General features: G+C 51.7%; 1 protein-coding gene across 1 annotated transcript in view; it reads left to right on the top strand.

Moving 5' to 3' along the window:
- The first annotated feature begins 2,925 nt into the window (after positions 1-2,925).
- Tesmin (testis expressed metallothionein like protein) overlaps positions 2,926-11,889 on the top strand; it is a 29,592-nt gene continuing 20,628 nt past the window's right edge. Inside the window, exons 1-5 of the mRNA XM_042676442.1 lie at positions 2,926-3,330; positions 4,222-4,380; positions 5,553-5,673; positions 6,491-6,567; positions 8,736-8,827. Coding sequence (XP_042532376.1) covers positions 2,926-3,330; positions 4,222-4,380; positions 5,553-5,673; positions 6,491-6,567; positions 8,736-8,827 — 854 coding nt within the window. The remainder of the gene's footprint in view (positions 3,331-4,221; positions 4,381-5,552; positions 5,674-6,490; positions 6,568-8,735; positions 8,828-11,889) is intronic.

Genomic DNA, 11,889 nt, shown 5'->3' with positions numbered 1-11,889 from the left:
TGTTATTGTTCTGGGTGCCTTTGTCAGGGACCAGCCTCCAATCAGGAGGAGAACTATTAAAAGGAGGAGGGAGCCTGTGGACTGTTAACTTGTATCACTCACCTTCCTTTCTCCAGTGCCTGGCACATAGTAGGTGCCTAATAAACAGTGCTGCTGTATCTTAGTCATTTGACTTACTTAGTCTGCCTCCTTCCCCACCCCCAGGCTTCAGGCTGGTTAAGAAAGCACTCTGACTCGGAGCCATGCCTCCAGCCCGTGTGTGTGTGTGTGTGTGTGTGTGTGTGTGTGTGTGTGTGTGTGTGTGTGTGTGTGTGTGTGTGTGTGTGTGTGCGCACTCTGACTCGGAGCCATGCCTCCAGCCCGTGTGTGTGTGTGTGTGTGTGTGTGTGTGTGCATGTGTGCACTCTGACTTGGAGCCATGCCTCCAGCCCGTGTGTGTGTGTGTGTGTGTGCGCGCGCGCGCGCGCGCGCACATTCTGTCTTAAACTCAAGGCCTAGGTGCTGTCTCTGAGTTTTGCTCAAGGTTAGTGTTTTACCACTTGAGCCACAGCTCCACTTCCAATCCTCAGATATCAGCCTCCTGAGTATCTAAGATTACAGGTGTGAGCCATCATTGTCTGCCTTGTGCTAGCTATTTGATAGGGTCGCATGTCCTACCCAGTCCAGCCTGGACTGTGATTCTCCTATTCTTTGCTCCCCACCATCTACCATCGCTGGGATAACAGGCATGCAGCACTACTCTCAGTTTCTTCCATGGAAATGGACTTTTTTTTTCTTTTTCCTTGGTGCTAGTCCTGGGGCTTGAACTCAGGGCCTGGGCAACTGTCTCTGAGCCTTTCTGCTCAAGGCTAGCACTCTACCACTTGAGCCACAGTTCCACTTCTGGCTTGTTAGTGGTTAGTTGGAGATCAGAGTCTCATGGATGTTACTGCTTTGGGCTAGCTTTGAACCTTGATTCTCAGATCTCAGCCTCCTGAGTAGCTAGGGTTACAGATGTGAGTCACTGGTACCCAGCAGAAATGAATGTTTATGCCCCAGCTGGTCTTGAATTGTGATCCTCCCAATCTCAGCCTCCCATCCAGCTGCTATAACAAGTGTATACCACCCTCCTCCAGCTATAGATGGAGATAGGATCCTTAACTTTTTTATTTGTCTAGGCTAGTCTCAAAAGAGTTCAAGGCTAGACCAGGCAAAGTTTGAAGACCCTGTCTCAAAAACAATAGAGAACGGCTAGGAGTATGGCTCAAGTGGCCTTGAGTCTATCCTTATCACCACAAAACAAAACCCTAAGAGAAAAGCTCAAAGGTCAAGGAAGGGTTTGTCTAGTCCTGCTTTCGTCTCTGGGGGCTTCAGTTTCCCCACCCTAAGCAGGAGCAGAGTTCTTCATCTTCACCCTGTAAGGCTACACCCCTTCCTCCAGCCCCGCCCCATGAGCATAGCCGCTTATACACATCCCCACTCACGAATCCTGGCCCTGCCTCCGAACTTCTGCCCTGTCCCTCCTCCCGGCTCCTCCCACCAATGATTCCCTGCCACTGCCTCTTCCCTTTTCCAGGCTCCACCCGCCAGACTCCCTGGCCCTGCCTCTACCCTGGAAGACTCCGCCCCTTCACCAGGCTCCTCCCGCCACTGCTTCCTGACCTGCCTCTTCCCTTCTCCAAGCTCCTCCTACCAATGATTCCCTGCCCTGCCTCTTCCCTTCTCCAGGCTCCTCCCACCAATGATTCCCTGCCCCGCCTCTTCCCTTCTCCAGGCTCCTCCCACCAATGATTCCCTGCCCCGCCTCTTCCCTTCTCCAGGCTCCTCCCACCAATGATTCCCTGCCCCTGTCTCTTCCCTCCTCCAGGCTCCTCCCACCAGACTCCCTGGCCCTGCCTCTACCCTGGAAGACTCCGCCCCTTCATCAGGCTCCTCCCTCCACTGCTTCCTGACCCGCCTCTTCCCTTTTCCAGGCTCCTCCCACCAGATTCCCTGGCCCTGCCTCTATCCTGGAAGACTCCGCCCCTTCTCCAGATTCCTCTCACCAATGGTTCCCTGTTCTGACATAGACTCCGCCCCTGTTCTGACACAGGCTCCGCCCCTTCCCTTCTCCAGGCCCCTCCGCCACCGATTCTCTGTCCCCGCCCCCATCCCGTGCCAAGGCCCCGCCCCTTCCAACCGTCGACGGTCGGTCGTCCAGTCGGGCTGCCTTGCCTGGCCACAGCGTGGACGCAGCTGCAGCCGGTCGGCCAGGTGCGTCCCTGCAGCGGCCCGGGCGGCCCAGGTGTGGCTCTGAGGCGGCCCCGGAGTCCCCTGAGCGACCCAGGGCCCGGCCATTCCCTGAGGCGGCCCGCTGTCCTAGCCCGAGTGCCTTGAGGAGACCCAGGTGTCCGCTCGGGGCCCCGGAGCCCGGAGGCGGCCCCCGTCCCAGGTCCGGAGCCCGGAGGCGGCCCCCCACCCCCGGCCCGGCCCGGCCCGTCCCAGGCCCGGCGCTAGGAGGCGCCCCCACCCCCGGCCCGGCCTGGCCCGTCCCAGGTCCGGAGCCCGGAGGCGGCCCCCCACCCCAGTCCCAGCTCGGGGCCCGGAGGCGGCCCCCCACCCCAGTCCCAGCCCGGGGCCCGGAGGCGGCCCCCCACCCCAGTCCCAGCCCGGGGCCCGGAGGCGGCCCCCCACCCCAGTCCCAGCCCGGGGCCCAGAGGCGGCCCCCCTTCCCAGGCCCGGCGCTAGGAGGCGCCCCCACCCCACCCACGGCCCGGCCCGGCCCTGAGCCCGGAGGCGCTCCTCCCCCCCACCCCACCCCACCCCCGTCCCCGCCCGGGCCCGGAGGCGCCCGCCCCGCGGCGGCCCTCGGTGTGGAGTGGTCGCCCGGCTCACGGCCGCCCGCTCTCCCGCGCAGGTGCGCCGCCCGCCCTCGCCAGGGAGCTGGGCGCGGGGCGATGCGTGGCCATGGAGGAGACGTCCCTGCTGGGCGCCATGCCGGGCCCCGACGATGAGATGGTGACGGAGCTCTTCAGCGCCGAGCGGCCGTTCGCGCCCGACGGCCTGGCGCTGAGCCCGGCCGTGGTGGTGAAGTCGGAGCAGGACGAGCTGCCCGTGCTGGCCGACGCCTACCTGGGCGCCGCCGACCCCGGGGATCCGCTGCTGCGCGCGCTCAGCCCCCCCCCGGGCGCCGACGGCTCGGCGGACCTACCGGCCGCGCTCCTCGGGGACCTGGCGGGGCTCCCCGAGCTCCGCGCCCCGGACGAGGCGGCGCCGCCGCCCGCCTACAGCGTGCACGTGCTGTCGTCGCTGCTGCCCGCGGCGCGCGGCCCCGCGCTGCTGCCGTTGGCCGCCGGCGTGCGCGTGATCCCGGTAAGAGCCGCCTCCCACACAGGGGTGCGGGGACGCCCTAGACGGCAGGGCGGCCTCGTCCACCCCTGCCCCCTGCGAGCCACGGGGCTCAGGCGCAGAGCTGGCCCTGCTGGAGGTCAGATGTGTGTCAGAGGTTTGGATTCTGGTGCCTTCCATCCCATGCTGGGGGCAGGGAGGAAGGGGGGGAGGACCTGGGCCTCAGGCATACCAGGCAAGCACCCTGCCCTGCCCTGCCCTGATGGGGCTCCGAGTCGTGGGATTTGCCCCTGCCCTGGTATGGCAGTGTTGGGGTCCTGGCTGCTGGTGACAGGTGCGTATGGGATAGTGGTCAGCTGGATACATGGTCGCCTTGGGTAGCCACCAAGCACTTCCTGCTTTCCAGTTAGCCCCACTGAAAGGAAAGCAAAAAGAACAATGTAAATTGGTCCTCCTAAATTTAGGATCCCCAGAAAGATGGAAATTTAGATTCTTCATCCATTCAAGTGTTTCCATAAGCTCTTGGCGTAAGACTTTGTGGGAAATTTTTGAGTTGGTGCTTAGAGGCTTGGGGCTTGAAAACCAGAAAAGCTGAGAGATTGGGACTTTTGCACCTCCTAAAATCCCAATCACTACTTCTTAGTGTACTGGGAAAGTTGGACAAAGGTGCGCCTCCTCCAACCTCAGTTTGTCCATAGAACCTCCAACCTCATCCCAGGGCAGAGGACTTGAACTCAGAGCCTGGTCACTATCCCTGAGAGTTTTTGCTCAAGGTTGGCAGTCTACCACTTGAGCCATAGCTCCACTTTTTTAAAATTTGGACACAACACTCAAATTTGAATTTTCTGGGCTATGCAGCTGCAAAAGACAATGTCTAGGTATCCTCTGAAACAATCACTGCTTTGTGCCTTTCAGGTTGAAATAAAGGAAGCTGGTGGCACTGTTGCAAGTAACAACCCAGAGGAGGCAGCTTTTCAGAACCCTCTGGCTCAGGAATCCTGCTGCAAGTTCCCTTCATCCCAGGAAGCAGAGGACACCTCCAGCTGCTCTCGCAAGAAGGATTCCAGCCCGATGGTAACTAAGCCTGCCAGTAGCCACTTGCTGCCTCTCATTGGCTTCCTTGTTGGGTCACACTTGGGTTGTCATCTGGTGCTTTTCACCCCTAAGGTTCTATTTCCACTCAGCCGTAGCAAGTTGGGAGAGGTTTAGAGCTCTACTGAACATAAGGAGAGTAACCACAAGTCATATTAGTCTACATTGTGTGGTTTGCTGGCTTCTGGACAGAAGCCCCATTCTCCCTTCATGCCTCTGGAGTTCTTCTACCAGTAGCTCATATAGGTACCTCTGAGCGTATATATGTTTACAACTGTGGTACGTCATTTCATCCTCCTAGCGGGCAGGCATTAATTTTTATCCCCATTTCATGAGCCAAAGCAACAGAAATGTGACCTTGCCTGCGTTTGTCTTCGTTCTAAGTGGTGTGTCCAGAGCACCAGAGTCACTGCAGTGAGGTCTAGGCCTGAACTGTCAGGGAACCCCCTCCATACTCCTGTAGCAAATTGTTAGAAGTCCACACGCCAGTGAGCACCTTTCCTCTCACTCCCTTTCTTTGTTTCAGTCTTGGATCTGGGCACTGTCCTTGAGCTTTTGGCTCAAGACTAGCACTCTACCACTTCAGCCACAGCTCCACTTCTGGCTTTTGCTGGTTACTTAAAAGATAAGAGGCTCAAGACTTCCCTGCCCAGGCTGGTTTTGAACTGCAGTCCTCAGATCTCAACCTCCTGAATAGCTAAGATTACAAGTTGGAGCCATCATTATCTAACCCTCCCACACTTCTTCATTTAGAGAATGAGATCCTGGCTCTAAGGCAGAGGTGATACTCAGGAAGTTCTTGAAATGAGCTCTCCCTCCTAAATTTGGGTTGTCTGTTAATGTGAGCAGTGGAGTGAAGGACAGGACAGAGAAGCTCTTGAATGCCAGCTGGTCCTTGAACTAAGTCTCAGTAGTCAGATCACTGTGGAGGAAGACAGGAGAAGGAACTTCTGTTCGCCTGTGGAAGGAAACACTGCTGGAGGATTTTTAGGGAGCAGTTAATGTTATTACAGAAGAAGAAATCAAGAACAAAGCTGTAGTTTTCTTTCTTACCCTCAGACGTAAGTCCTGCATGAGAACTTGTTTCTCAGGCATTCGTTTATGTAAGTTTGCATTTCTTGACTGACGAAAACTGATGGTTGATTTCATTTTAGGTGATTTGTCAGCTGAAAGGGGGCACCCAAATGCTGTGTATTGACAACTCTGGCGCCAGAGAGCTAAAAGCACTTCATCTGGTTCCTCAGTATCAAGATCAAAATAATTATCTACAGTCAGGTATGGAGTAATGAATGAAAGTTATCATTTATCATGTGGTAATCGGTGAGTGAATATGTTTGGCTTTTGCTTAGAATGAAAGTAAAAGAGAGGAGAACGCCTTTCTTTCTTCATGGACTCAGGAGCATGAGGTCTATAGCACTGTTAGCATCTCAGGACTTCACAGAGCCCATAGTTTGGTCCAAGAAGTTTAGTAAGTATATGCCCACAACTTAGAATCCATTCCAAGAAAAGCAGGCACATGAGTTGAAAGTAGTGCACATAGTGTCCAACAGCTGTCACTGGGCTTTCTTTAAAAATATAAAATGCCCAGGACCCACTAGGGTCTTGGTAAATTTTTGTAGCCTTCAAAGGGCACCTTAGTATTCAGTTTGGAAATATAGGTACTAATAGCATTTTTTAGCATAGCAGACTCCTGTGGAAGCTCAGGTCAAATAGGTTTATGCTGAAAGAACAACATAAAAACACACTGACCTGAGGGCTGGGAAGGTGTCTCAGTGGTAGAGCGCTTGCCTTGCATGCATGAGGCCCTGGGTTCCATTCCTCAGCACCACATAAGCAGAAAAAGCCAGAAGTGGCGCTGTGGCTCAAGTGGTAGAGTGCTAGCCTTGAGCTGAAGAGCTGAGGGACAGCGCCCAGGCCCAGAGTTCAGGCCCCACAACCGGACCCCCAAAAAAAAAAATACAAAAAATAGAACTATAATGCTTGAATACCTTTGTACATGATAAATCTATAATAAGCTGCTATACTTTCTTTCACATGTGTATGGAAGAGAAGGAATATATGCTATCAATAACTTTAACTGTCTTCCTTACAGATGTCCCTAAGCCAATGACTGCTTTGGTAGGAAGATTTTTGCCACTACCAGCAAAATTAAATCTCATTACACAACAAGTGAGTCATTGTTTAAATATAAAACTATATAGTGTTTCTTGAAATTTCAATTGTTGCAGTTGAAATAACTCAAGAACATTCTTCATCCTCTAGCTAAAAGTCAACGGTAGGGGCTGGGAAAGTGGCTCAGTGGTAGAGTGCTTGCCTCATATGCATGAGGCCTTGGGTTCCATTCCTCAGCACCACATAAGCAGAAAAAAGCCAGAAGTGGAGCTATGGCTCAAGTGGTAGAGCGCTAGCCTTGAACTGAAGAGCTGAGGGACAGCGCCCAGGCCCAGAGTTCAGCCTCCAAGACTGACCAAAAAAAAAAAGTCAACAGTAAAAAATTTATCCTGTACTGGGTTCTTTCATCCCTGTGCTAGACTCTGGGCAAGGGAGTCATTGTAGCTGTGTATCTTGGCCACACTATGGTCCACGTTACCTTTCCTTTGGTCTGCAGGTCTCTGCCTGCCTGCTGCTGGCCTTGTGCTTGTGCTTGTGCTACAGTCACCTCCTCAGGGTTATGCACATGCATTTTTGTGTGCACACACCAGTACTGAGGTTTGAACTTACTGTCTCGTAGCTTTTTCACTCAAGGCTGGCACTCTACCATTTGAGCCACAGCTCCACTTCCAGTTTTCTGGTGTTTAGAGATAAGAGACTCTTGGAATTTCCTGCCTAGGATGTCTTTGATATGGTCCTCAGATCTCAGCCTCCTGAATAGCTAAGATTACAGGTGGGAGACACCAGTGCCTAACCTGAGCATCTGTTTGATTGTTTGTTTTTATTGGTCATGGGGCTTGAACTCAGGGCCTGGGAACTGTCCCTGAGCCTCTGTGCTCAAGGCTAGTGCTCTACCACTTTGAGCCACAGTGACACTTCTGAGTTTTTGAGTGGCTAATTGGAAATAAGAGTCTCACAGTGATTTTTCTGCCCAGACTGGCTTTGAACTGCAATCCTCAGATCTCAGCCTCCTGAATAGCTAGGATTGCAGGCATGAACCACGAGTGCCTGGCTGGACATGTGTTTTTAAAGTTTGCTTTTATCATTACATCATTGTAGGCCTACAGTATGTTCCACTAGAAGATGAATATGCCATGTCACCTCTCTAAGAAAGTGTGACAGCCAATTACTGTCATGGCACCTGCCTCAAGTTTACCATGCGCTGTTGGTACCTTAGTTTTTTGGTTGATTTGTCTGCATCTACCCATAAGAATGCAGGCTGTGCCAAGGGCTGGTGGCTCACGCCTGTAATCCTAGCTACTCAGGAGGCTGAGATCTGAGGATCTCGGTTCAAAGCCAGGCCCGGGCAGGAAAGTCCATGAAACTCTAATCTCCAATAAACCACCAGAAAACCGGGAGTGGCACTGTAGCTCAAGTGGTAGAGCACTAGCCTCGAGCTGAAGAGCTGAGGGACTGCATTCAGGCCCAGAGTTCAAGCCCCACGACCAACAAAAAAAACAAAAACAAGAATGCAGGCTGTGAGCTGGGAAGGTGTCTCAGTGGTAGAGCGCTTGCCTTGCATGCATGAGGCCCTGGGTTCAATTCCTCTGCACCACATAAGCAGAAAAAGTGGGAAGTGGCGCTGTGGCTCAAGTGGTAGAGCGCTAGCCTTGAGCTGAAGAGCTGAGGGACAGCGCCTAGGCCCAGAGTTCAGGCCCCACGACCGGACCAAAAAAAAAAAAAAAAAAAAAAAAGAACGCCAGACTGTGTGGAAGTGCAGTTTCTGCACTTCCTACCTCTTTAGGTAGGTCTTTCCTACCTCTGTAAGCTACACTTGGTGCAAGCCCTTGGCACATAGGGCATTCCGACACTCTGCCACAGGGCAGGCCTGTCTGAGGTATCAGTAAGCCAAGTGACCCCCAAAGGAAACAGAATGCCCTTGACCTGCAGAGCTTACATTTTAGTGCAGTTGACAAATTGTATGGTACATAGGGAGGGCCTGGAGTGGAGGAGGGCAGGCGACTGCAGTTCCTGAGGCCTGTAGCCAGAAAGGTCTGTGAAACCATCTGGGGTTGTGTGCTCACACGTTAGTGCATTTGTAGTGCCAGCAAGAACTGAGCTGGCTATAAAGGATTATGGCATAAACCTCTAGATGAAAAAGAATCATTTTAACTCTACATTGGGATTGGCTGGCACTTTAAGTAAGCATGCTAATAGAAAACATGTTTGCCTTTGACTTTGTACAGCTTGATAACGGAGCCCTTCCATCAGCAGTCAATGGGCCTGCTTTCCCCTCAGGACCAACCCTGCCAGGACCACCCAAAATAACTTTGGCTGGGTAAGGATTAAATGCAATCAATTGTAACTTTTTTTAAAGAGGCTAAGTTGCTTTTGTGTACTTGGGATTTCTTTCTGTACTGTAGAATTAGCCTCACCTGTAAATCTTCCTTGATCCAGAAAGGTTAATTTCCCCTGAGCAGTGTTGCTGGCAAGCTACATGCCTGTATGTTGGCAGCTGAAAGGCCAATCTGTACCTGCTGTCCTGGGCCGGTGGTTCAGGGCTGGTGACCACTTGTAGCTGTGTCTTGGTTTCATGTGGATTCCAGCAGTGCTGGTCTGTTCCATTTTTTGTGGTCATCAATGCAAGTTATGCAGCACCAGCTGCTTAATGTGGAGTCTCCAGAGCTGCTTCTGCCCAATCCCTTCTGTGCGGAGAGCCAGCCCCTGCTTGTGGCAGGGTCGCTGCTCGGCCTGTTCTCGTAGCTCCAGGTGAACATGGGCTGCACTCAGCCAGGACCTTGCCTTGCCATTTCAAAGTTGTATTGATAACTTTATGTAACTAATTAAACTAACCACACTGGTTGGAGCACTGCTGTGTTCATGTTCATGTACAGTGTTGGCCTCTAGAGATGAGTTGGGCCACAGTCGATGCTGGTGTGAAGAGAGACACCAGGCAAGCTCTTGTGAAATGTGACATGAGGGCCCCTAGTACCCTGTCCTGGCCATGTTCGGTGTGAGGCTAGACGCATCAGGGGCTGGAACAAGTGAGCCAACAGTCATCCACAGGACTCTGGGGCTCTAGGGCTCTGGAGACAGACAGGAGTTGAGTCCACACTATGGCCTCTGGTATCGCGGGGACCTGCTGCTACGTGAGTTTTAGGAGTGGTTCTTTCAGCTGGCACAGTGCTGTGTCTGAGGACTTTGAGTGAATGAGCTGGGATGAGAATGCAGAGCCACACTTGCTTCACTTCAGCGTCACGACGGGGACGCTATAGTTGCTATGAGGTCATCATAGATGTCATCTCACTGTGCTTGTTAGCGTTTCTGGGTGAGACAAGGGTGTCCTAAACCGATGGCGTCCTAAGCACCCCGCTGGTGGTGCTGTGTGTCTGGCTGCAGAGTGGTCTGAGGTGTCAGGACCGCGCGATGCTCCTTGTGACTTCCTTGTAATCTGGGCCATGTGGTCATCTGTGCCGTACCGCCACGCGCTTCATCGTGTCTAGAACATTCAAGAGAACTTAGTGCTCTCACGCTGTGCCCGCTGAAGCTTAGCCATATCGCAGTTAATGTGCATTTCCACAAAGGAACTCTTTCCTTGGCAGCATATTGTTTCTTTTATCCCTGTCCACTTTTCACATATTTTTATTTTTAAGTAGTTCTGGGCCTTTTACAAAATGTGTCAGGAACAACATAGTTTTATATTTGTATAATTTTGCTGGGACCAAATACTTGAGTCACCATCCCACTACTGAATCTCAACATCCCTAATACTGATAGCATGCTAGAACCATATGTGACCCATAAGAAGAGGCAGCCAGAGAATGTTGAGTGGCTTTGTTTCATTCCCTAGGAGTTTCTAATCAGGAGTACTTAATAAATGACCTCCTTTTCATAATGCTTCTTTAGCCCTTGTGAGACTTCTGCAAGATAACAGGGTCAAACTACATCTACCAGAAAGGAAACTATCAATCAGGAATGGATCCAGCATATCTAAGCTATTAGATAACACAGAAGCAGCTTGGTTGGGCCTTATGGTGAACCGTATGGGTTGACCCACTCATTCTCAGAGTTGCGTGGCCACTGACTAAGTTATTAACCATTTATCATCATTTTACTAAAACCTCTTGGAATAAAAATTCATTTCCTATTGCTCTGATTATCAGTCAGATAATGAGTATGAATCATGATGTGTGGTTGATACTATTACTTTGGGTAACATACTGAATATCATAATAAAGAAGACGAGCCCAAGTCTCTGGATTGTTTTTTCTTTAAAGATGAACTTATATCTTGCCTTAGTATAATTTATTTATAATACTGCTCTGAGGCAGGGTTTTCAAGGTCTTTTTTTTTTTTTTCGGGTCCAGTCGTGGGGCCTGAACTCTGGGCCTGGGCGCTGTCCCTCAGCTCTTCAGCTCAAGGCTAGCACTCTACCACTTGAACCACAGCGCCACTTTCAGCTTTTTTCTTTTTGCTTATGTGGTGCTGAGGAATCGAACCCAGGGCCTCATGCATGCAAGGCAAGCACTCTACCACTGAGCCACCTTCCCGGCCCCTTTCAAGGTCTTGATTAATCCTTCTACTCTTTAATTTTTAGCTTACAGGATAATCAAGTTATTTAGAGCATGCAAGTTTTTGCCACCTAATTTCCACCGCAGCCCACAGGTCCCCTGCCCGAGCTTCGTGTTCTCGGTTCCTTCTTCATGTTACCTCTCTGTTCAGACGTCCTTGTAACTACCAGCAGCAAGGCCCACAACTGTAGTCATTAGCGTCGAAGTCCACCTCTTACCACAGCAGTTCTCTTTAACCACTTTCATCGTGTCAAACTTCCTGCCTCTGAACATCATTTCAGTTATAGTTCTCAGAAACCAGTTTGACAGTGGATCATATCCTACATTATGTTCTCCTACTTTTCAATTGTATATGTCTCATGCCCCCATTATTAAGAGCCTCTTTCAAGATAGATGCTCTGAGTGAAGAAGATATTATTTCTGGTGTCCTCTGAAGCATTTATCACATCCTGGCCACAAGTTGTCTCTTAGTCAAAGAATCCTGGTTCTCCTGCCCCTGCAGATGCTCCCAGGGTCCTCCCTGTCAGCAGTGCGCAGAGCCTCCCCATAGCTAGACCTGTATTCTCAAGGAAGGGCTTTGCTTCCTTTGCATCGGAAGCACCAGGCTGAGCTGTGCCCAGCTTAGGACAGGTCTGAGAGGGCTGAGGGCAGTTTCAGAGCCTGTCTGGAACAGGCCCAGGTCTGCCTCACATGTGCAAATGCAGGCCCGCTGCCTCCAGCACCCATGAGGACATAGAACCAATTCAGAGGGATCCGTCTATTGTAAATGCAATGCAGCATTTACAGACATGATCTTGAAAATGGGAATTATCCCCAGAAGTAACCACTA

This window comes from Dipodomys spectabilis, unplaced genomic scaffold (genome assembly GCF_019054845.1).
Source record: "Dipodomys spectabilis isolate Male_0828 unplaced genomic scaffold, ASM1905484v1 ptg000030l, whole genome shotgun sequence".
Taxonomy (NCBI): Eukaryota; Metazoa; Chordata; class Mammalia; order Rodentia; family Heteromyidae; genus Dipodomys; species Dipodomys spectabilis.
Note: the sequence above shows the minus strand (reverse complement) of the source record. Positions and strands in the feature narration are given on the sequence as shown.